At 41.2% G+C, this 26,498-nt stretch overlaps 1 protein-coding gene across 1 annotated transcript in view; it reads left to right on the top strand.

The window, feature by feature from the left end:
* Positions 1 to 667: 667 nt before the first annotated feature.
* The window catches only part of plp1a (proteolipid protein 1a), a 66,342-nt gene continuing 40,511 nt past the window's right edge, over positions 668 to 26,498 (top strand). Inside the window, exons 1-3 of the mRNA XM_047051423.1 lie at positions 668 to 751; positions 858 to 957; positions 1,243 to 1,325. Coding sequence (XP_046907379.1) covers positions 955 to 957; positions 1,243 to 1,325 — 86 coding nt within the window. The 5' untranslated portion in view covers positions 668 to 751; positions 858 to 954. The remainder of the gene's footprint in view (positions 752 to 857; positions 958 to 1,242; positions 1,326 to 26,498) is intronic.

The raw sequence follows: 26,498 nt of genomic DNA, 5'->3' as shown, positions 1-26,498 counted from the left end.
ATGTCCAAACTCTTGAGCTACTCGGCTCTTCAAGTATAAAATCACGTTACGGTTTGTGGGAGACCAAGATCATCGTCCTGCAGTCAGTTTCACGTGTACTTTATTTAGAGTTTATATACCACGATTTAAGCAAAAAAAAAACAGAAATACGAAAAAAAATACCGAGGACACGACCTCGGTGTCCTCAATGGTAGTTACGGCCCTGATGAGAAGGAAATCAGTCAGTCGACCTGCTAATATAGCTGATTCTGAACGAGCTCGTCTTCGATATGAACGTGTTCTAACGCATTTAAAAAGATAACACAATCGTAAATATTTGACCATCTGATAAAGTTGGCCCTTGATGGCATTATGTTGCTGGTCTGGCCAATTCCTGCATCCAACTTGATGTTGTGACTTGAAATCAAAAATAATTTATTGATGTTTTTAATCACAAGTTTTTAGGGATAGACTCGTAAATAGTCTATTGATACTCAAACTATTAACTCTGCACATGGGTTAGGGTTATGTAGTTGTCGCAATTACATTGTGGTAATGTATAATTTGTTTCGAACGTATGTCATAATTTCGAATTGCATAAATCACATTCAGTATTATTAAGTAACTATTTGGTACCAAGAGTACAGTGCTTTTATTTTGAAGTGATTGCGCAAGGACTTGTGAGAAGCTTGTGCGTGGGAGAATCAACAAGCGAAAAGGATGTTAGCTACCTATAAAAACTTGTATTCCCTTGTTATATACAGCCAACGATGTATGTTGGTTTGTGTCTGCATTTTACTTTGGTGTACGTTATTTACATGTCAATGTATGTTCATATTAAGCTAATGTGTCTTTATTTTCTCGTACTATGTGTTTAGTTTTCACGGTGGATTTGGAGAATAACAAGTAACACTGTAGCAAGAAAACCACTGGTGTCTGCGAGTGCTTGAGGGAATAACAGGTTAAGTTCACTGTATGGTAAGTAAGGGGTTTGTCAGTAGGTAATGGAAAAACCTAGTGAGTTGAAGTTCTATCAACTATCTGTAAAGGATACTTACATTCTGAAATATTTGCCCCTTGATGGCAGTATGTCATTGGTCTGGCCTCCAATTCCTCCATCCAACTCGATGTTGTGACTTCAAATAAAAAATCATAAATTCTTATGGGTCACACATTTCTTTTACCAATGGCATAATTATGAATGCTTGTGTCAGTGAATTGTTCATGTCCATATCTTCGCTATGTCCTATCTGTTACATTCAGAAGAGTCCACATTGCCAGGTTGCCAGGCTGGAGCTGAACCTTGGCATCTGTAGGAGGCTGTTGGTCGGGCCTGTGAATTCTCTGTTAAGTATTGAAGAAAATATTCCTAGATCAATCTAGCATGTCTCTATCAGTGTCATATTAAGGTTATTATAGATCATTGTTGTGTCTTATTGATACAACATAGATGCAATAGCAAGGAAGTCTGGTGAAAACTTGAAGATAAAATGAATTTATGTCAAGCTTACCTACTCTGATGGCATTCTCTTGGCGGCTCTTTGGTCTTATTGTGGTAAGGGAGGAGGGGCTTTTAGCGCTTTTGGAGGGGCTCTCTGAACTCTTTGTTTTTTTTGGGGGGGCGGAGGTTGCTTTTGAGGTAGAGGAAGGTCATCTTCCTCTGAGGACAAGTGTGATGAGGATGATGAGGGTGATGGTGTCCTAAGCCGTTTTGGTCTAAATATGTAAATAAACCATTATTAGAATTGTTCATGCATAAGAATTTGCAATAGAAAGAAGGCTAATGGTAACATTTTCAAAGAATCACACAGTTCTTGAATTTGGTGTGATGTAGACAAAACTCAGTTTAAAATGATGATGATTTCATAGTGAACAAACATATGTGCTCACTTTATCCGTTTTCGGATTGTTTTTTTTTTTTTCTCTTTGTCCATGTTGAGGTCTGATGTTGCACATGACCTTTCCCACCGCTCTTGAATTTTGTCAATTGAATCTGCAAGCCCCATTTAGCATGTCAACTATTATTTAACAGTTACGTAAACTTGTGGGTATGTAATGATAGTAACAAGTGACAATATCAGAACAAAATCAGAAGTTATTAATTTAACTTATTAGACTTGATTGATGCATTAAGGGCTCTACTTTGAAAATTACCTGATTCGAAGAGAATGCGTGCAGCGTACTGCTTCCATCCCTTCAAGGGTTGTGGGACAAGCCTCTTTTAAACACTCCGGAGAATTTGAACCTTGTCCTTATAAGGGGGCCACCAAGCAAGCCCAACCGAAAACCAATCCTTTGCCAGAGGCCCAGTTCTATTTTCCTCTTCAAAGAGTACTATTAGGTACATATTGAGCCTAATACAAAATGATTCACACAACAAAAAGTGTATATCAATCAGTAATCAGTTAGGCATAAATATACCACCTGGTACAGGTGGCGTGATGAATATACATTCATATATATTCAGTAAAGTAAAACAGTAAAATATCAAACAATCAATTAATATGAAGACAACAAAGTGTAGGTTGATAAATACATTTTCAGGTAATCACTTACTGTTCAGACAGGCAAGGAATTCAGGGCAGATCAGGGGAAGATGCTCTGGTGAGTGGAGAGGCTGCAAGAAGGGATGAATGAATGATGGATCAGTCTCTGCTGAATTTACGTAGTAAAGGAATTTTGATTGGTGGGATTCGGCCAATTTGGAGCTCAAGGTTATCCGTACAACCTATGTATATGTTCAATTACTGTAACCGTTTTAGCTGTATACAAGTACTTACTCAATTAAATTATATGATGCTAGGAGGTCGACCACATTGAAGCTTATTCCAAAAGCTGATGGCAGTGCAAGAGGCTGAGAGATGGTGGATTGGGCAGGGGGAGGGGTGGTTAATGTCTAGGGGTGTAGGGTCAGTCAATGTGTATAAGGGGCACAGCAACAAATTGTCTTCCATGGGGTATTAGGAAAGCCTTCCCTTCTACCAGTCCAATTTTGCAGTGGTGTGTCATGTCCAAGAGGCTACCTGCTAAATGTATGCCAAATGTAGAGGATGGCATGGGGTATTCGAAGTAAGACTCTTGATGGGCAAAATTTGAGAAAACTAGGTACACCTCCTCCTCCTTAACAATGATATTTCTGATCTTTGCTACCTTTCCTTGAATGTAGACATGGCTGTTGGCTTGGTCCAGTTTAAGGGTGAAGAGCTCTGTCATATTCGGTGTACTGTTTTGCGCAATGAAACAATGGTGGCAGAGGCCCTGATGTGTGCTCTCTCCTTGCACCTAAACTTTCCACTCTTTGCACTTTTACAGATGCTTTCTCTGAAAGCCTCTTCACTACTTGACTGCAGGGAGATCCTGGTTTCCTCACAAGCTTCTTTAGCTTTTGCATGACATTTTCAAACTTGAAGGCACTGAAGGAGTCCAGGTTCCCATGCACCTTGACGTCTTGTGCAAGATGCACAAGGTTGTGGACATTCTAGGAGCGGTACGTCTCACCATACAACTCCCCAAAGTGCTGAACAAACTACACGAGAGCCTCATTCCCATACTCAGTGTACTCCTCAAGCAGTGCCTTGTTTGACAGTATGAACACTCCAACAAAAAGAAGTAAAAAGTGCTGGTACACTGTGGTATGCAGGAGGTCTTTAAGGAGCACAGGACCGGTATAAAGCAGGAATTGGCGGAATTCAGATGCTTTCCATCGGTCTACCTCCTTCAGGGATCTTGGCCTTCTCGCAAACTCTACTGGCACACTTGTCCTGATCTTCAAGAGCTTCTCAGAGAGCATCTTCACCTGAAATCCTGAGAGCCTGCGGGCCAGTGGACCTTTGAGCCACAGGTACAGGAGTCGCCTCATGACACCCAGGCAAACAAGATGAATGTAGTCTAATGGGAACCGACTGACCATGCCCAAAGATGTGGCGACGAGAGGTGAAGGTCCGAGATGATGCCCTTCATCAGACATTTCTCTGAAGTTCTTGTCAGTGCGGAGGGGGGCATCAGTTTAAGGGAATATCACCCGGTTGCTCACATATTCCCCTTCCTGCATGCATTTCTCACACCCCGAGTAGCCTGAGTGTCCTTTGACAGTCTTTACAAATGCTCGGGCTGGAACATCACAGACCATGGAGGACAGTTGGAGCCTCATGGTGATTCCTTGGAATGTGAATCCCCCCTCCAACTCCAAAATATCAGCCACAAAATCTTCCAGGTATTCATTGAGTGATGGTTTGCTGGTACCACAAAACAGCCCGATCACAAATGGCTGATGCTGGGGAAGGTTCTTGATGACTCCAAGAATGGGCCAGAATTGGGTGGAAGAACTTTTAAAAACTGGCAACCCTTCCACATTCACTTGGAGTTCTAAGCTCAGTAGGCTAGTTCAAGGCTCGAGTGTGGACAGCTGCTAATTATCACTTCGCATGTTCTGTCTTTGGGGATTTAATGTTGTAGGCCAGGGGTGTCAAACTCATTTTCACCGAGGGCCACATCAGCATTATGGTTGCCGTCAAAGGGCCAGTTGTAACTACGAGTTTGACACCTGTGTTGTAGGCTAACGTAGGCAGCAGAATTATGATTTACCCTGCAGTGCACGAACCAAACTGGTCTTTGATGGTATTGTCAGCAACATCGATGCTGAGCTTAATGTGGGGTTTCAAAATGTTCTATTGCGAGTGGTGGACTACATTAGCTGGCACATCTGGAATGTAGATTCCACTGCAGATAACTACTTGGAAGACAATGAAATCGAAACATACATAATTTCAGCCTGCTTAATGCAACAAAGGTAAATGAAAAAAAGAATATATTAATGAAACAGGTCTGTTTAAGAAATGAACTTTATTTTTCACAGGTTTTGTGACAATTATAATCAATATAAATTCATAAGTAACAACGTGGAGGGAGGGAGAAGCAATTGTTTAATTTTCCATTTTAAACTTTAAAACTGTCCACAAAGACCTATTCTTGTTGAACAGAGGCCCTTTACTTAATTACTTAAGAGGACACACACACGGTCATCAGTTGGTTAACTGAGCTCACTATTGTCATGGGTAAGACTCAAATATGTGATACTCTTTTGATCCTTAATGGCACGCTTGACATGACTGCCTAGTCTGGCTATTGCGACATGACTGCATAGTCTGGCTATAGTGTCTCTCTCACCTCTTCTGCCAGACAGGAGAAGAGCTTGTGTTGGGACCGGGCGGTCTTGAGCGGTGGGACCACCAGGCGGTTGTCTGAAGAAGACCGTAGGTGACGGGTGGGGGTGTAAGGCTGCAGGAGATTTTATGTAGTCGGGTGCAGTCCCGTTCACCGCTCGGAAGGTCAGTACCAGGGTCTTGAATCTGATATGGGCGTTGATGGGTAGCCAGTGGAGAGAGATGAGGAGCGGGATAACATGGGAGCGTCTGGGTAGATTGTAGACCAGGTGGGCCGCTGCGTTCTGAATCCTCTGAAGAGGGCGGGTTGCACATGCTGGGAGACCAGCGAGCAGCGAGTTGCAGTAAAATAAAGATAAAGTACTGATCAGAAATGTGCAGTGGGGTTACAGAGGTTAAGTCAGTGATACAGTTACGTGTCAAGATGAGGTCTAGCTGTTTGCCTGCCTTGTGGGTCGCCAGTGTGTTCAGCAGCGTCTGGTCGAAGGAAGTCAGGAGAGACAAGAAGTCGACGGCCTGTGTTCTGCGGGATGTTGAAGTACCCAAGGATCATCAGCGGGGTTCCATCATCCGCGAGGACGCTGAGGAGCATGTCCAGCTCCTCCACAAAGTCAGCTAGTGGTCATGGTGGTCGATAAAGAACAATTAAGCATGCATTGATAGGATCAGATCACATAATGGTGTTCAAATGATTTGGCAGTAACAGAGAGTGGTGTGGCTGTGTATTTAATATGTGGGGAAAGAAGCAAGCCTGTCCCACCACCCCGCCCGGTTGAGCGGGGTGAGTGAGTGAAGGAGTGGTTGACGGAGAGAACAGCTGGAGTTGCAATGTTCTCTGGGCGGATCCATGTCTCTGTCAGCGCAAGGGCATGAAGAGAATCCTGGGATGCAAACGCCGGGATGAAGTCTGCCTTGTTCACAGCAGACTGGCAGTTCCAGAGCCCTATGAAAAGAGAGAGGACAGGTGGAGAAGATCTGGATAGGTAGTGAAGGTTAGAAGTTGACCGTATATACTTTGTGACATATCTACGTCTACGGGTAGTGTAATGAACAGGAATTCTAAGGAAACACATGCTAGCTATAAATATGTTCAAGGTAGAATAGAATATAAATAGGGTGATGCTTATCAGAAGAGGTGATCGGGCCCCGTCTGCCTTCCTCGGTGGACTCCCGCAGGTAGACTCCCTTGTCTTTGTTTGACCGAGTCTTTGTGCGCCGAGGCTGGCAGACGAGGCTGCCTCTGCAATTAGCCTCCTTAAATATGCTAATGCGCAGATACAACGCCCCTAATTACTGTCAAACAAAAGGCGGCTCGAATACCCTGAGTACCCTGAAACTGACACACTGGCTAGCTACTCTTTGACCAGTATATACTAGTTATCTAACTGCTGTCCCTTAAGCTCTACCTATGAGACCAAGTTTTAGCTAAACGCAATACAAACAACAGCCTTGATTACTTGAAGTCAATGCGGCGGTCCCGGTGTTCACTCAGCAAGACACTATTCGCTCTCTTCTGGGCTGAAATGTCAATTTTAGGCCTAAAAGGGGTGGGATCACAAGAGAAACATTTATTTCAGATAGAAGGTCTTTGATGACAAAGCTTTTGTCAGACTGACCTGTATACAGGTCACTGAAAAATGTAACTTTGCCTGATGTCAATTAGGCCCTTAAAGGTGGTAGGCGATTAACTTTGTGGTGAGAATATGTTAGTATTTCAATGTTAATAACTTTTGAGTTGTTTCACATGTATTTCCATACAGTGAGCCCAATAAAACTATAGTAAGTGGGAAAGTACTGTGGAAACAAGGAAGCATAAGCTAGTTTATAGTTTCTCTAGAAATCAAAATTGGAAGTGATCCTAACATGAACATTTGTATGTTTTTCCAGGTTATACAGACCCTACTTACAGTTGACTGTGACACATTGAAGCACACTGTAAGGTCTTGTACAGGAAAACGTTGCCTCAAACGATTAAGAAAAGGGAAAAGTTGGTCAATGGTTGCCAGTTTAATAATGCTAATCCCCTGACTTATGTCATCATCCTCTATTTACAGTGCCCGACTCCACTCTAACATGTTTTCTGCAGTGGGCTGTAAACACTGCCCACAAACAAAGCCTGTGTAAAACATGATGTTCTTATTGATACCCTGGAATCTTGAAAGGAAGAACTGGTTCTCTTGAAGCTTTGTTGTTCATTCTTGAACATTGATGGTCTTGTGGACTTCCTCAAGTCGATCCACCAGTGGCTAGGGCAGTTTAGCATCTGCACCGCCAATAAATCGTAATTTCTCGAAATATTGTGCCTTTTCTTGTGGTCCAAGTCCTTCCCTCAATGCCTTTGCATCTTGGACGCGATTTGATGAGCTTTTCGGTTGTTTAGACATGGCTATATTCACTTAAACTATCCAAAGCGCACAATACTCCATGCACTCCGTTCAGTTTGTTTACACCGAGTGCCTCCAAAATGGCCGCGCATCCGGGTTACCGCCCATAACTTGACGTCGGTGAAAACCCTCTATACAGATTTCATGTCCTCCGACATATCATCAATGCGACGTTTGATCGTGTTTTTCAGAGTTTTTTTTTTCTTTTGCAGCATCTGGCCCTAGCATTACCTCATCCATTTTTTGGAGGCTGGTAATATGAGCGACTCTGCCAAAGTGTGTGGCTTTTTGGATTTAGCAAACAACTCGTCAACTAAAAAAACGAGCCTTTTGTGCCTTCACATACACGCACGGTATAGCATACGTACACTCTGTGTGGTATTCTGTGTTGTGCCGGGTGGTTGGTCTCCAGGTACCTTGCCAATTTGCTAGGCACCATGGCTGCATTAGCCAACGTCTCCCTGCAGACCAGGCATACATGTATAGGCCTATAGTACGGGCGAGTCATTATGCCTCTTTTTTCTCTTTGCTGATTTCGATTCAGATGTCTGTTCCTGTGGAGGTGCATTCTCTTTAAAAATGTATCCATTGCCCCTACCTGCACTCCTCCATCTGCTGTCAATACGGAATAACGAACGAAGTCAACGAAAGAACTGTTGTTGACGTTAAGCCCTGAATCAACTGTGAACTGTAGCCGATTGTTTGTGCCGCAAATAGTCAAAAAAAATTATTGATATAATATCAATAAATATATTTAAAAATGTTTTATTTTTATTTTATTTTTTATGATCAAGCCTTGGGCCATTCCGCTGCACCCCTGAGCATGCGTCACGGCAATATGGCGACACATAATACTTGGGCTACAACACGGAATGAGCATGGAACGTTCTTCCTGAAACAGTCAGTGATGAGCCAACGATGAGCCGACGATGAGCCGACGTATCTGCGATGTTTGAAAAAGAGCACAGAGATGAGAAGAAATCCGACCATTTGCCGACGCTTATCCGACGTTATGAATAGAACACGACGTTTCGATCTTAAGCCGACGTCGGCCCGACGTATGTGTGCTATCTGGGAAGTAGCCTATGCTTACGGAGCCCCTAAAGGGACATGAAAAAAAAAAATCTGAAAGGTTCTCGTGCGCACGAGATCCTTTCTGGTGCGCACGAGAAAGTATCTTCTCAGACACTGTTACTTGTAGGAAAACCACATTATTTGGTGGCCGTTGGATCACCAATAAAAACTGTGCGAGTTGCAGCATATTGCTGCTGCCATCAACTGTGCCAGCGATACCCCGAGTCGAGATACAATTTGAAAACAAAAGCGTTTTGTTATGAACAGTATTAAAGTTTGAAATGAGGACGTAAAGTGTTGCGATTGCGCCGGGGCTTATAACTGTATTTCCAGTTTTTGACATGATGATATATGCACATTATTAAATACATATATTTAGTTATACACTGTGTTCTGCAGTTATCTAAAGGTAGGATGTATGATGTTATCCTGTATTCCATGCAGTCAGGGCATCTCCTGCAACCATAGTGGACCATGTGATGTTGAGACCGCCATGTTTATAAATGAGACCCCTGCTCAAGACGGGTGTATCCCTTGTGCCAAAACAGACAACACAACTTCAATATTCGTTTTAAATGTCTTTCTAGATAATATAGTGGTGGCGACTCGCAAGCAAACATCCTTAAAAGTCATTTCCACGCATGTAACAGCAGATCTAATGCACGCTTCTGTGCATGCGGTATCCACCAGATACTTAAGCGTGGTAACGAGAACGTTTCTCGTGAGCACCAGAAAGTTTCTCGTGCGCACCAGAAAGTTTCTCGTGCGCACCAGAAAGTTTCTCGTGCGCACCAGAAAGTTTCTCGTGCGCACGAGAAACTTTCTCTTTTTTTTTTTTTATGATTTTTTTTTTTTTCATGTCCCTTTAGGGGCTCCGTATATGCTACATGCTTCGATACCCAAATAAATGTCCTGGTGCACGTAGCTCTGTCAGGCTATTGCATTTTGTACTTCTGTCGATCAATTTCTTATTTCTTGTTAGTTAGTCTACTGCTTCCAATCAGCGCTAAAGTGTAGTACCTACCAATTCCGTTCAGAATTAATGTAATGTGTTTTTGAGTTAATGGAATGTCGTTTTCCATTTGGGGGAGCGTGTTTTTGTATTGGGGGGAGGTGAACAAGTCATCCGATTTGGGGGGAGTTGACTCGTATTGGGGGGGAGTGTTTTCATTTGGGGGATGTACTCATATTAGGAGGTGTGATTTGCACTTCAGGGCCACCGTATTTTACCTACATCTAGCACTAGGCAATAGCATACTTTACTTACCCATTACAATTGGAACAGCATTTATTGATTTCTTAATCTGGGTCTGAAATATGTGTTCAGACCTAGGCATCTGTTTCAGGTAGAAAGAGATGACAACAATGTTTTTTCCAAATAGCTACAAAGGAAATTGCTGGTGTGTTTTTGTTGTTGTTGCCATAACAACCGTAAACTAATCTGGATTTAACCTTAGCTAACATGCTAGTTTTTCTAACGACTGGAAAAAAAAGAAGAAAAACCCTTATTTCAGAATTGTCTTCCAAATTAAACAAGAGTGCTCAACTTTTAATTTTGGCAATTCTTAGCATTTCATTACTACATATTAGTCTCGGCAGTCAGATGGCTGAGCGGTGAGGGAGTCGGGCTAGTGATCAGATGGTTGTTGGATCGATTCCCCGCCGTGCCAAATGACGTTGTGTTCTTGGGCAAGGCACTTCAGGGCCACCGTACCTCACCCATTTATTTTCTGAAAGCTTACATCCTAAGGATGTGATCTGCAGAAAAGACTACAGGTTTGAACACACATTTGACAATTTCTGAACTGTCCAGTCATGCTTTAGGGAGATGGCAAAAAAAATTGTAGCCTACATAATTATTAGGCTTCTAAACCTATACCAATTGTGAATTTATATACGCTGATAACATGATTTACATCTCAGAAATCTTCATATGAACAATCAACATTAAGCTTATGACAATTATCAATATGAAAGAATGCTCAATGCATCTCCATGTCTCCTGATATAGCCTAGGTGGTTGAGATTGAGAGTGAGTCAGGGGCAGGGGCAGCATGCAGGGGCAGTGGAGACAGCTCTGTTGCTGGGGTGAGTGCTGAAAGGTGACAGGTAGTTGAAGATTTCCCATTGCTTATTGGGAAGTTTAGTTTTCAAAATATTTAAATGTCCAGCCCCTCAGTATAAGTATAACAGGGGAGTCAGATGGCCTTGGGCAAGGCACTTCACCCTATTTGCCTCGGGGGGAATGTCCCTGTACTTACTGTAAGTCGCTCTGGATAAGAGCGTCTGCTAAATATGTAAATGTAAATAACAACTACGGTAGTAATAGTTGTGGTAAATGCACCAGAATGTGGGACATTGCATATACATCTTTATAAAAAAGGGGAGAAACCCCCAGACCCCCCCGAAAAATGTGTCCCCCCCACTTTAAAAATGCTGCTGACGCACATGAACTAATCCAATATTTACTAGTATCTATTCCTGTTTTACTACTTTCATTAGATACTAGTAGCCTAACTATTCTTTAGTTACTAGTAACTATTCCAATAGTTCCTAGTATCTATTCCAGTTTTACTAGTAACCTTTCATTAAATACTAGTAACTATTCTTTAGTTACTAGTAACTAATCCAATAGTTACGAGTATCTATTCCCGTTTTACTAATAACAAATTGCACATTTTTACATTGTATTCTATGGGGCTCTGCTTTACAGATATCTACTATTTGTTTCCAACTAGTATCTATTCCAATAGTTACTAGTATCTATTCCCGTTTTACTAGTAACTTTTCATTAGACAGTACCTATTGTGTAGTTACTAGTAACTATTCCGACGAGATATCCTTAAACCAATAAGTACTAGTAACTATTGCCAACAAGATATCTAGTTAACATGCAAATTAGCTTCTGAAGATATCTAGTTAACATGCAAATTTGCTTTAGAAGATATCTAGTTAACATGCAAATTAGCTTTTGAAGATATCTATTTAACCTGCAAATTTGCTGCTGAAAACCACACCTCACAGAAGACAGCACTACAGAGAACATATAAACTCGAACTGATTTCAGATATGGCACACATGTGTTAATGAACAAATTCCAACAAGGCAACATACGCAACAAATTTGCACAATTGATTGCCTTGTTGCTAGTCTTTCAGAGCTTTCATCACTACGCACTCAATGTCAATTAGAGAGCACAGCGAAGACGCCTTCTCAGACCCTCGTATGCCATCAGGTAACTTTTGGATTTTGCTTTTAGAATAACATTACTCATACAATGGTAAAATGGTTAGACAAATATTCCTTGTATTAAAGCGAAATCCAAAAGTGGAATGAAACTAAATCACACAAGTGTATAATTAGGAGGGGGGATTTCCACACTTTCTTAACCAACGGAAATACATTGAAAATAAACAAGACATAACAAGAGACCGATCCATTGACAGCGTTCATAAAAGGAGAACATATATTTTACATATTTTCCGCTCTATATTGGGGGGAACAGATAGGTATTTTTTCAATATTGGGGGGGACACGACCACCCCAAAGAAAGCGTGGTTACGTCCTCGGTACTTATTGGTTTAGGGATATCTCTTGTCAGAACAGTTACTAGTAACTAAAGAATAGTTACTAGTATCTATTCCCGTTTTACTAGTAACTATTCTTTAGTAACTACCCAGCTCATCACATGACGTTGCGGCAACGTTGCCGTAAGTGCTAAGTTGGTAACCCGCGACGTTATCTTCTGGCAACGTCGTAGCAATGTTATAAAGGGAATGTTGCCAGTTGGTCCCATGGACAACGTTGCCGCGACGTTGTACCTTGGTCGGCTGGTTACGTTATTTATAGACCCGTGGGCAACGTTGCCACGACGTTGTACCTTGGTCGGCTAGTTACCTTATTTTTTGTCCCGTGGACAATTTTGCCGTGACGTTGTACCTTGGTCGGCTGAATACATTAATTTTGGTACCATGGGCTAAGTTTCCGTTAAGTCGCTCTTTGGTCGCAGGACAACGGATCTCGAGTGCAATATTGTGGTTTATCCAGAGATGGAGAGATCACACTGGACTGCTCTCAGTTCTTACACTTTTGAAATGTAGCCATTGTCTTCATGAATTTCAATCACACAATATTAAATGTTGCACCCAGCACATATAAATGTAGACAATGCATGTAATTCATGTGCAGCTCTAGCCTGACGTTGTCATACTCATAATTCTAGTCAGAATATGAGTCTGAGAACTCTCCGTTGGGCTTTGACTACAGGGCGTGTTTCAAACGAGCCTGGAAAACAAATGCCTCTTCGCTCAATTGGATAGATCTACAACCAATCAGAGCAACAGAGTATGTGACGTATGTTAAGCACCGCATAGTTGTTGTCAACAGAACTAAACTACAAGCTGATTTGAAGTATGCTTGAAGAATGAATACAAACGATTTTTGCCGGTGTTGTAGAATAAATTTAAGGGTAGGGAGAGTACTTGTTCACACGGTCAACCTTTTTGAGCGAAACAATAAAGGGCAATGCATATACGAACAAGTTCTCCGTTTAGGATTACAACTCCATCGGGGCCAGCTGATAAATTAAACTTTTACCAAATCCCGTAGGAATGACGGCAAAAACATATTTTCCATTGACAAATGCCTTGATTGCGTCTCTCTGTTCCTCTTTCAAAATTAATGCGCTGTCGATGTCTTCTAAAACAGACTCGATGGCAGAATCATAACATCCCAGATCTCCAGCGGTAGCCATGTTTGTTCAAAACAAATTCAACTTAAACGCTCTTTTGTGACGTGGGTGATTACGTTACTGTTGATCATCTGTCCATCATCCTATAAAGCCCGCCCGGCAATTTAATTGGTTCGCCCAGATTCTGGTTTTCTGTAGTTGGTCCCTAATACGAGACCCTCCAGACCCAACTTCCCGACCAAATTTTTTTTGGGGCGGGGAGAGGTTGGGCTGTCAGCCAGGCTACAGGCTAGTGCAGCTCAGCCCCAGCATCAGAGTCAGAAGGGATTTTATTCGCCATGAATGTTTGCACAAACAAGGAATTTACTTTGGCAGGGAGGTGCATACATTAAACATATAGGAATATTGGAACTTAAATATGTGGACTAACTATACAAAAGGAGCAAAGTCTAGCTAATACTAAGGGGGGTCTAGCTAATACTAAGGGGAATAAAAAATAAAACATAAAATATAAGTAGCCCTAATTAACAATCGAACCTAAAAATACAGATAGTGCAAACGATACAATAGTGCAAATTGCAATGTGCAGGGTGTCATTCTGCAGATTGTGATTTAAAGTCAGTGTGAGTCCTTGGCCTTGTTAAAGAGGCCAACAGCAGATGGGAAGAAACTGTTCTTGTGGCGTGAGGTTTTGGTCTTGATGGACTGCAGCCTTCTGCCGGAGGGGAGTAGCTGGAACAGGGAGTGTCCAGGGTGGGAGGGGTCGGCCACAATCTTCCTCGCTCGCCTCAGGGACCTCGAGGGAAGGCAGATTGCAGCCGATCACCTTCTCAGCAGTGCGGATGATACGCTGCAGTCTTGTCCTTGACAGTGGCAGCAGCGTACCAGATGGTGATAGAAGAAGTGAGGATGGACTCAATGATGGCTGTGTAGAAGTGCACCATCATTGTCTTTGGCAGGTTGAATTTCTTCAGCTGCCGTAGGAAGTACATCCTCTGTTGTGCTTTTTTGGTGAGGGAGCAGATGTTCAGTTCCCACTTGAGGTCCTGGGAGAAGATGGTGCCCAGGAAGCGGAAGGACTCCACAGTGTTGACTGGGGAGTCACTCAGGGTGATGGGGGTGAGTGGGGCTGTGTTCTTCCTGAAGTCCACAACCATCTCCACTGTCTTAAGAGCATTGATCTCTAAGTTGTTCTGGCTACACCTGGGGCCTCATGTATAAACGTTGCGTACACACAAAAAGCTTGCATACGCTGGTTTTCACGCACACTTTTGATGTATAAAGATTTACTTGACGTGAGAATGTGCGGGCCGTCACGGAAACTTTTGAGCAGACGTGAGATTGTGCGGACCGTCCGCAAAGTCTTGTTTGGCTCTGTAGCATGGCAAATTCTGACTGAAAAGTGCCGAAACTCACCAAACATTACAAAATAAAGTTTCTACTACTACGTTTATGACGTTGACTTATACGTTGAAAAAATATACAAATAAAAGTTTGATCATTAATGTGGATGATCACATCAAAATGCCAAAACCCAAAACGGAAAATACTATATAGCCTTCTGCATAATCCGCCATCACTTAATAACTTCTGTTAAACTTGAGGGTGTCAAACGAACAACAAAATCACTCAAGAAATGCATGTCACTCTAACCCTATAGCTGCCATGCTGTTACGATGCGCCACCACTCGTTTCTTAATTTTAAGTTTAATATCGGACCATTTCTTCTTAATTTCTGCCATGGTCCGGTTCTCTGAATCCACAGCATTGATGGCCCTAAAATAATAATGATAATTGTAGGCTATTTGTAATGCAATTTACATTTAGCTAAATCTAAGTGCTACAAGTTAAAAACAAGAAAGGGCGCAAATAGAGACAGTTTTCTATTCTGCCGACTTTCTTTTGTCGCTAATACCTGATGACAGGCCGTCAAACAGGACACATTTTCTTGCCTCCACCTCTGTTGTCAAAACCTCGATCTCACAGTCACCATATTTCTTCGAATAAATGCAGCGGCTTTTAACGTAACATTTTTGGTGCAGTGTTTCTTCGAGGGCGGCGTTTATTTGAAGAAATACGGTAATTCAGACAAACAAATGACCTCAGGAGCGTATTTATAGGCCATCTGCATATTAATTTATGGGAGGAGGCAAGGCGGGGTCAGTGGCTCGTTCACGTGCGGTCAATCTCACGTTGATTGTGATTTATAAAGGAAAGGTGCGCAGGACCTGGCGTACGACCGGTTTTATACATGTGAATATTTCTGTGCGTAGGTACTTTTCGAGTTTTGGCCGTACGCCATCTTCTGGTATGAAAGCTGCGCAATCCTTTATACATGAGGCCCCAGGTCACCAGGTTGTCAGCTTCCCACCTGTAGTCAGACTCGTCCCTGTCAGAGATGAGCCCAATGAGGGTGGTGTCGTCCGCAAACTTCAAGAGTTTGACAGACGGATGACTCGACATGCAGCTGTTGGTGTACAGGGAGAAGAGCAGAGGAGAAAGGACGCAGCCCTGAGGAGATCCGGTGCTGATGGACCGGGAGTCAGAGACTTGTGTCCCAGCTTAACGCACTGCTTCCTGTCAGACAGGAAGTCTGTGATCCACCTGCAGGTGGAGTCGGGCACGTTCAGCTGTGAGAGCTTGTCCTGGAGCAGGGCGGGGATGATGGTGTTGAAGGCAGAGCTGAAGTCCACAAACAGGATCCTGGCGTAGGATGCTGGGGAGTCCAGATGCTGTAGGGTGAAGTGGAGGGCCATGTTAACGGCATCATCCACCGACCTGTTGGCTCTGTAGGCGAACTGCAGTGGGTCCAGGAAGGGGTCTGTGATGGATTTGAGGTGTGCCAGCACAAGGCGCTCAAAAGACTTCATTACCACAGAGGTCAGGGCGACGGGTCTGTAGTCAGGGCCGGACTGGCCATCGGGGATACCGGGATACCGGGATTTTTCCAAGTAGGCCAATGACTGGTCGATACGTGCGATCGATGCATTGAGTGGACAACGTGTTTTGAGTGGGCCGCGCACCGTTTACTGAGTGGGCCGGTCTGACAGTAAAACTCCCGGGCCACTTTTTCCCCCCAGTCCGTCCCTGTCTGTAGTCATTAAGTCCTGTTGGCCTTGGCTTTTTGGGCACAGGGATGATGGTGGAGGACTTGAGACAGGCTGGCACATGGCTTGTTCAGGTCATTGGCCAGGCGGGAGTCGTTGGTGGAGTGGGGGGCTCTGGGCTTGTAGTTGGTGATTTGCTTAAGCCCCCTCCAGACAGAAGCAGAGTCGTTAGCAGAGAACTGACGCTTCAGTTTCTCAGAGTACAGTCGTTTAGCCTCTCTCACTGCCTTGCTAAACCTGTTCTTCGACTCCTTGAATCTGTCTCTATCCCCACTCCTAAAAGCTTCCTACTTCTCTGACCTCAACCTTCTCAGCTCTGCTGAGAACCAGGGCTTGTCGTTGTTGAAGCTCACCCTGGTGCGTGTTGGTATACAGCAGCTTATGTATGATGTCACAGCCTCAGTGAGTTCATCCAGACTATTGGTAGCAGTTGTGAACATATCCCAGTCAGTACAGTCCAAGCACGCCCGCAGATCCTCCATAGCCTCACTGGTCCACTGTTTTGATGTCCTCACAACAGGTTTACAGAGCTTTAATTTCTGCCTGTATGCAGGAATCAGATGGACCATGGTATGGCCAGAGTGGCCCAGTGCTGCACGAGGGACGGCGTGGTAGGCTCTACTGACTGTAGTGTAGCAGTGATCCAGAGTGTTCTCTTCTCTGGTTGGGCATTTGATGAATTGTCTGTATTTAGGGAGTTCGTGGCTGAAATTACCTTTGTTAAAGTCGCCAAGTACAATAACAAGGGAATCTTTTGCTCGCTCCACACTCAAAATCTGGTCGGCGAGCGTGCGTTGGGCCTCTTTAACCTGTGGGCCTGGCGCCATGTAAACTCCGACCAAAATGAGTGACACGAATTCTTGTGGCGAGTAAAAAGGTTTACAGATTATAAAAAAGGATTCCAGATCCGGAGAACAATGTTGCAGCATGTTATTGGTCATCAATTTTCTCATATGCAGAAACATAGCTTTAATAAATAAAAGACTGAATTTTGAATATAATTTAGTCTTTCATTATTTACTATAAACATGTACAAAAGCAATCAATGTGTGATGTGTAACATGATTAAGCAAACATTCTTTGTATACACTGCAAAAAATGATTTTTAAAAAAAATAACCAATAATTAGCAAAATGTTCTTTTAACAAGCAAAATGTTCTGCCAGTGCAGCAAGATAATCACACTTGTTATGATTTCTTGAAATAAGAAAAAGATTTCTTGAAACAAGAAAAGGAAATCCAGAAAAAATCCGCTCAAAATCTCAATATAGGCCTGGACCACTTGTTTTGAGCATTATTGTTAAGATTTTTTGACTCATTTTAAGATTTTTTTTTTTTTTTTTCAGTAAATAAGAACTTGGGTAGAAACCAGGTTAAGGCAAATTTGCTAAAAATAAGTCGAGAAAGGATGAAAACCAGATGACAATTCTTGTTTTAAGCACATTGAAAATCTCATAATAAGTAGATAATTATTATATAACGAAGACTTGTTAAGAGAAATTATCCTGTTCCTAGCAGCCATTAAATCTAAAAGTCTCTCCATTCATACTTGCAGGGCAGAACTCCGAGCCCCTCCCCTTGCAAAACTTAAAACATTGTAGTTATCTTTGCTTAACATGATCAGTGCACTGAATCTCTGTAGCTAAATATTACAATTAACTAATCTGTATTAGTACTGAGATAGTTTTTCACTAAAACACACTTATTAGTAATGACAACTCAAAAGTTTGATTTCAACAGGGAAATATTTTGTTTATTTGCTCAAATCAGAAAATTGGTATACTAAAATAAAAACATTGCAACAAACTTTGCAGCTTCAAAAACTAAAAAGGTCAAAGACATGAAACATGGTTATCTAGCCAAGGTGATCTATATGGTCATGTATATGTTATCTAGCCAATAAAGGCATCCCAGTCGGCTTTGGAACGTTGCTCAATGCTATCAAGGACAATGTTTACGTGCAGTTCACCAGGGATTTAATTTAGATATCTCATATCCTTTTTGCTCCTATTCTATTTAGGGAAACTTTAAACAAACTTGAAGAAATGATAGAGAATCACCTTCAACAATTCAGGCAGCTTTTCCCTGACAACAATGTAACACCAAAGCAACATTATATGGTCCATTTATTTCTCTTCACAAATTGCGGCTCTGGGCCCCCTAACATGAGTATGAGATTCAAGTCTAAACACAGGTTTTTAACAAAATGGGCTTCAAAATTAAACTATATAAGAATATTTGTAAATCTCTTACAGACTACAGTATAGTTATAGAAATTACTCAGGTTACTCAGATGCAGGTTTATGTGCACAGGAGAAAGGCAATCCACAGAGTTTGCAAGGCTCTCATTCTCTGTTTGCCCTTAATTCTTACATGTTATCTTAGTTGGTTGGCCTCCATTCTTAAATCAAGTTTTAGTGAGTCTAGAAACAAGTAAAATGTGCTTAGGGTTGATATGGGTACAGAATCTTTCGACGGTAATTTAAGATAAATCTGCTTAAAACTCGTTTTATTACCTAAGTAAGGTAAGTCAGGGAAGATTTTTCTTGAAACAAGTCAAATATCTCCATCCTTAATGAGTAAATAAACCCAAAATGAGTGTGACAAGGTAAATATACTGAATATAAGGCAATTTAACTAGAACAGATTTTCATTTTTTGCAGTGTAGCACACCAAAGCTGTATGACACACAATGCAAATTTGTGCTCCAATAATTTAGTAATACAAAATTGTTAAATGTGACCAACAGGTAAGCGACTCCTAAGAGTTTCATTTCCAAAGAGAAGTCATCACAAAATATTACAATTCTTCCTTAGCAAACCTGCCCCTCAGTCTGCCCCTGAGCAACACCTTTGCGCATGTCCATTTCAACGCATAGCTGAAACTGGGATTCCTAAACAGATTTTTCAGGGGTCCCACCATCTTTCACACATTGGATTTGACCTGGAAAAAAGTTACTTCAAAGGTGAGTTTCTTTACAGAAATAGTTTTAAATATATAAACATATTTTAAGAAATTGAATGGGGCATATAGGTTTGAAATTGAGGCTATTTAGCCTATTTATGTGCTATCAAATTCACATTGTTTACGTTAGGATTTCGCTAGCTAGGTTAAACCCTCCAGAAAGTTATGTTGAAATAATGAAAATGCATACATGTTATCAAAGTTTAGCGTCTCAAAAATCACCCACAAAAGAATCTGTGAAAATGAAAATAAACGTTCAGAACTGTTAGAAAACTTGTCCCAAAATAGTTAATTTAGCCCTGAATTTTCAAAGACCCTGGAGCTAGTGCGTGGCTGATCAAGTTTACAGTCGGTCATGGCATGCACAGCAATGGCGTCTGTAAAAGTATCATGTCACTAATTCTTCCAATTTGTACATGACATCTGTTTTTGGATAAGTTTATTGTTTTAACCTTTAGATGCGTGAGTTTTAAATGTTTCCGACGCTTTCATCAGAGTGAGTTATTTTTCCAAAACGGAAGCTATGTAGCGTCACTGTGTCCAATCCCGAACGCTGTAAACTACTATTGTCCAAACCCGAACGGGGTTTGGACACCCAGTTTCCGGTCTTTTTGCCACCATTTTCTTTTGCGATCGCTAGCAAAGTGTAAGTAGTATTATTTTAGGCATACCAAACAATCTACGTGTCAAATTTCATGAACATTTATGGACGTTTACACGTCTAAATAATATAGGAAAGTTGTATTGATGAGGGAAGGTTGAAAGACCACTCGGGCGACGCTCGGGCGACGATCTTTACTCTGAAAAGTGTTTCTGTATTGTCATCGTTTTGCTACTACTTGCTAGTGTTACTTGTTAGCTTACTAATTGTACATTTTGAAGCTATACTATAGCGTTTGTCATATAGTCTTTGCCCATCGGAAAACAGTCGGCTGGAATGTTCAGAATCAAACATGTGCGTCGCTACGCTGTGGGGCCCTGCTTTCGAACGATCACATATGTGCGATGCTACTCCTTCAATATCAATAAACTAATACCGTGTACGTATACTACATTCCACTTTCATTTCTGTACAGATTATTTTACCACCGTCACATGGCCTGCACTGTGTCCCAAGGAAATGATGGTGAAGTAATGAATGACCGTTTATAACAGTGACAATACTTGTATGAGCCATGGCAAAGCCTATGGTTTGAAGCAAAAGCATGACTTAAAACTTTTGCATCACCAGATGCCATACCCCTAGGTGTCAACTCTGGTCTGGTGGAGGAGAACCCATTGGGGTCCCAGGAAAACAGCTGGCAGCCAGGCAAGTGCAAATATAAGACACTCAAAAAAATACTCAAAGCTTCTCAATAGCATTGCCAACTCATTGTAAGGCATACATAAGTTGTTCTGATCGTGGCGGGGGGGGGATAGGGCCTACATATTTGTCAAAACAACACATGTTGTCATACTAATGCTTTGTATACAACCATTCAAGGTAGGGCTGTCACGATAACTACTTTTTTTGTGCGATATATTGCACCAAAATTAATTGCGACAAACAATATTATTGCAAACACGTCAATTGTAATTTTCAGTCAATTTTATGCCAATGATTACATAATGACCGCCCCCACCCCTAACCCAATACTTAAACAAGGTGTGGCGTGAGAGCGTGTGAAATGGTTGAAATGCGTGTCTTACGGCCGATGCGTGAGAGATGGCAGCCCTGTGTTTGTCAAAAGTTTGCAGCATATTTGTAAATGCTGTTTTTTTGACCGTGTTTAATGGCTGCATCTCGTTTGCTATATAGCCAACCTTTATATAGCCATACCTTTTTTTCTAATTAGAAGTTGTGTTTCCAATTTCATGTGTCACAGTCACGGATCAATCTACAGGTTATTTAGTGCTCTAACACATTCTGAAGGTTGTCTTGTCAAGAGTTTTTCATATAAAAGTAAATCTGGTTTAAATGTCAGGAGTTCCTGTTGGGACGAAAGTAACACTAGTTCCTTTTGTCCCACCGCTAATGCAATAGTATGTGGTGAATTTCTGTTTGTGGAAAGCATTCATTGAAGCATGCTTATGTCATATCATATCAACAGAATATGCCAAGAGTGAGGGTCAGAAAGACAGACAGAGGTCTGATTCAGTAAAAAATGATAGTAAATACTTGATGCAACTGAAATGTAAAATTCATAGTTTTTTTGCAAAACTAATGGACAAAATATGATTGCATTTACATATTAACAAGGTCATAGTCAGGTATATGTAATAAAAACCAGAGTTACACAAAAAATCTAGCTTGTATCGTTGTGTTACTTTTGACCCACCCCTGTGTTACTTTCGTCCCAACTGATGGGGTCGAAAGTAACAATGTGCAACTTGTGTTCAAAATGAAATTATACTGAAGTTGTTACGTGCAGTTCACCAGTGATTTAATTTAGATATCTCATATCCTTTTTTCTCCTATTCTATTTAGGGAAACTTTAAACAAACTTGAAGAAATGATAGAGAATCACCTTCAACAATTCAGGCAGCTTTTCCCTGACAACAATGTAACACCAAAGCAACATTATATGGTCCATTCATTTATCTTCACAAATTGCGGCTCTGGGCCCCCTAACATGAGTATGAGATTCAAGTCTAAACACAGGTTTTTAACAAAATGGGCTTCAAAATTAAACTATATAAGAATATTTGTAAATCTCTTACAGACTACAGTATAGTTATAGAAATTACTCAGGTTACTCAGATGCAGGTTTATGTGCACAGGAGAAAGGCAATCCACAGAGTTGGCAAGGCTCTCATTCTCTGTTTGCCCTTAATTCTTACATGTTATCTTAGTTGGTTGGCCTCCATTCTTAAATAAAGTTTTAGTGAGTCTAGAAACAAGTAAAATGTGCTTAGTGTTGATATGGGTACAGAATCTTTCGACGGTAATTTGAAATTATACTGAAGTTGTTCGACATTTGTCCAAAATACCATCTGGTATTGATAGACCACACTTATAAGTTATAGACCCAAGCAAAAATATATCTATGTCTAAAACATTCTCTTTTAAAATTACGTTTTTCTTTTTTGAAAAATTGTACTTTCGCCGTAAGGTTGTCCCTTAGGTTTAGGGACAATCGTTAGAATCAACTTCTTACAAAGGGTTTTCTTTATGGATGCAATGCTGGCAATCTGACAAGACAATACTTATTTGTTACAGTATGTTAAATAATTAACATGTTTACTGGTAATCCATGTAGATGCTGTGGTAACCAGGGAGCTCACTCTGGCTTTGACCTTGTATGACCTCTAGGTAACCGCACAACCAAGGTCAGGTTTAGCCTAAGAAAGGCATTTATTTAGCTAAAAAAACAATACTTGATCAAAGGTTATTTCTCAATAGAAGGAAATAGTCTTCAAGCTCCAGGGTTGCCACAATGCACACCAATCTCTTCAAACAGTAAAAACAAATTGACAGATGGTCAGGACAAACTTAATTTAGTGGCCAGCAGAACAGACTGTAGTTGTTCTGGGTAGTAGTGTATGTGTCTGCATGTGCCTTAACATATGCAAGTCAGGGCATTTTTTGCAAAAGACATACCTTAAAAAGTTCATCTTAATTTTAGAATAGAGTTCTAAAGCTGAAAACATCCCCATTCACTACATTAACCTGTCCAAGAAAAAAAATCCAACTTTTTCTGCAAGTGAAACTACCCACAGCTGTTTCACCATCCATGATTTCTATCATTTAGACGATTATACATTGAAAGATTGTGACCAATTGCCCATCACAATTTCTCAAAGCCTTACTTGAAGTTGTAAATTGCTTGTTTTGTTTGACAAAAATCTAAATCCCAAAGGTAACATGTTTGCAAGGATGTAAAACAAAGAGTAGTTTCAAATAATCACAATGGAAGAGTGGTAACTAATGAATGTGCTTGACAAATCACTAAATGAAATCATTGTTCAGAAATGAAAATAGTTGCTGATTGCATTGAAGTAAAGCTTTAAAAAATATATGCCTTTAGGTTTGAAAACAACTATTTTAGGATTGCATCAAACATGTTTGTTCAGGGTCTGTTAATTCCTGAGAAACACAGATTAGTCAGATACAATTCTTAGCCTTTGACATGTGCAAAGCTAAGTAAACAGTTAGCCTAATGTTGTTTTGTTTATTTATAATGTCAACCATAATAATGTTTGTAAGGCAAATAGTTACAATTGTTGAGGCACAGGAACGGAGCTGGAGCAAGTGCTGGCGGGGGGATATAGAGTAAAGACAGAGCCTGTTTTAGGATATATGATTATATAATATTATCATATATCATATTATACCATATTAGACATTCTCTGGTAAAGATCTGAGAGAGCGATGATAGGTAGCCACGCCGAGGAGCTATCATGTACCCCTGGGGGCTAATTTTCAGGCTAATATAAAACACGCCCCTCTTTTTGGTTCGTGGAAGCAACCTTCGATAAATCACCATAGTAACATATCAATTAGCACTAACCTGCTCGAGAGCAGGCTACCGTAAGTGTATCTGGATAAGCTTGCCACACCCCCGGAAAATAATTGGCAGCTCCCTTTTTGAGAGACCCAGCTGACCAAGGAGATATATTCTAGTTCGATTAGCTTTCCATACCAATAGAGTTCTTCGCGATCGCGAAGATCCTTTATTTCACGCGGATGAGTTCTTGTTTGAGTGTAAGTGTATCTGGATAAGCTTGCCACACCCCCGGAAAATAATTGGCAGCTCCCTTTTTGAGAGACCCAGCTGACCAAGGAGATATATTCTAGTTCGATTAGCTTTCCATACCAATAGAGTTCTTCGCGATCGCGAAGATCCTTTATTTCACGCGGATGAGTTCTTGTTTGAGCGATATCGATTCAGCCGACAAGGACTCATTTATTTGCAAGACCTTTTCGGGCCGTAGCCTACATATCCTACAGCCTACTATCACACGCCGCAGCAAGTTTTAAGCTTATGCTGCTGTATGTGAATATGTAACGCTATGTTTTAAGAAATGTCTTATCTGTTGTGCCTGTGCTTTTTATGTTTCACTGTGGGAGAGTGGGAAACGTCATATCGATTCCTTTTTATGTCTTGACGTGAAGAAATGGACAATAAAGCTACTTGAAACTTTTACTGTGCAGACTCTGCATAGCCTTGAGGTTTTTCGCGTCAGGTAGGCTACATTTTTATACAGTATAAGCGATGCAGAAACATTGGCAAAGCCACAGCAAGCGTTGCTGTAAGAAAAGCTTATGAATCAATTCATCATATTCCCTGGCCATGTCCCAGTCAATGAAATCAAAGAGGGATTTCCACATAGGCCTACATGCATATACACATATATAAGGTGATATCAGGTAAAATGGGTCATTTAAGGTTTGGGGGTCCCAGCCCTGACAAGTAACAGGGGATTTGATTGCTTTATGGTTGCTATGGTGGGCAGGCCAATAATTCAAACAAGCCTGCACCAGAAAGTTGCATGGTAAGTAGCCTGGCATACCAAATCTAACTAAACTATTATAAGGATGATAAATCTTTTTTTTTTTAAACACGCGCATAAAAAACTATGCATAATATCTGTCTTGATGGCATCAATCACAAATAATGTTGTTAGTTTGGTATATGAACATATTTTTTGAAAAAGTGATGTTTTTCTTGGTGGTCCAATTTACCTTAACCCACTGAGGTAAAATGGGCAACATGGTTTCAGATGAAATGGGCTATCATCTGTGTCACTCATACACATACACATGTGTTGGAGTGTGTGTGAGTGTGTGTGTGAGGGTGTGTGTGTGTGTCACACCATGACCCCCCCAACAGTAATAATGGTAGTAGATATTTTATGTACAGTGAGTATGGCAAACGAGAAGGAAGCGAGAGGAGAGGACACAGGGAGAAGGAAGAGAGAGAAAAGAGAGGAGCAAGGACCAGAGAGGAAAGGATACAAAGATAAAACAGGGATGGAAAGGAAGGCCAAACAATTACAATCTGTGGAAAGAGTAGAGGATGAAGGGGGCCTTAGATGAATACATGGAGGGAGAGAAGAAAGGAATTACAGTGAGTGTGCACCTCTTATCAAGAGCATGGGGTGTGCCGCGATCCACATTGCAAAGACGCATCAGTGGAAAGGTGACTGGCAGTGAACATGTGTCAGGGCGGAAGCCCTACCTTCCACAGGAGGTAGAAAGGGAGCTTGCTGCCACCCTCAAGACATTGGCGCAGAGGGGGTTTTCCTTCACAAAACGTGATGTCCAGCAAGTGGCCTTTGATTTTGCAGCCAAGAACAACATATCTGGTTTCTCCAAGACAGCAGGGAGGGCCGGATATTACTGGTTTAAGATCTTTCTAAAGCGCAACCCAGAGCTTGGGATGCGCTTGAGTCTGGGCTTCAGGACCATTTTTTTTATTATGGCACATATGAATATGTTTGTTTAATGCAGTTTAAATGTTATGTGGCTGTATAAGCAACTATGTTTTAAAATTTAAATTGATGATAAATTACTATTTCCCTTTGCAATTTCACTGGCCCATTTTACCTGAACAGCTGGTCCATTTTACCTGAAACTGCTTGTGCCAAAAAAGTTGGCACAGCTGATGTTTCAAGAACTGTAGGGCCTAAATAATTATATTTTATTAGGCCTAAATCATTTCAACAAAAATGATCAAAAACAGTCATTAGTTATCATAAAAACACATGGAAAAGGCATATATGGTAATGTATTATTGTCCCAAACGATTTACCAAAAAGTGGCCCATTTTACCTGATATCACCCTAGTACATGCGCTTTCAGTAGGCCTACTGTATATCCTCATAAGTGTCTATGAATTCGTATCAATTAGATACTCTTGGTCTTGTTTTTATACTTATTCTGAAAGAGTTGATATCATAATTTTCGCTAGCAAGATCTCATTCCATGATTAATTTCCATTAAGCCTACTGCCAGCAGGCACATTTAAAGAAATGTGATCTGATTGATCGGGGTAATAAGGCACTAAAGATGAGCCTATACATTTGACCAAAATACGCATTTCGTTTATCGGCAATTTTTTTGCCAAGCTGCCTGTCTTGCTCTGGCAGCGGTGGCGGTGTTTGACTTAGCCATAATAATATGCTTATTGTCTTCGTAAAGACTCATTATAATAGTT

The sequence above is a fragment of the Hypomesus transpacificus genome, unplaced genomic scaffold (genome assembly GCF_021917145.1).
Source record: "Hypomesus transpacificus isolate Combined female unplaced genomic scaffold, fHypTra1 scaffold_154, whole genome shotgun sequence".
Lineage (NCBI taxonomy): Eukaryota > Metazoa > Chordata > Actinopteri > Osmeriformes > Osmeridae > Hypomesus > Hypomesus transpacificus.
Note: the sequence above shows the minus strand (reverse complement) of the source record. Positions and strands in the feature narration are given on the sequence as shown.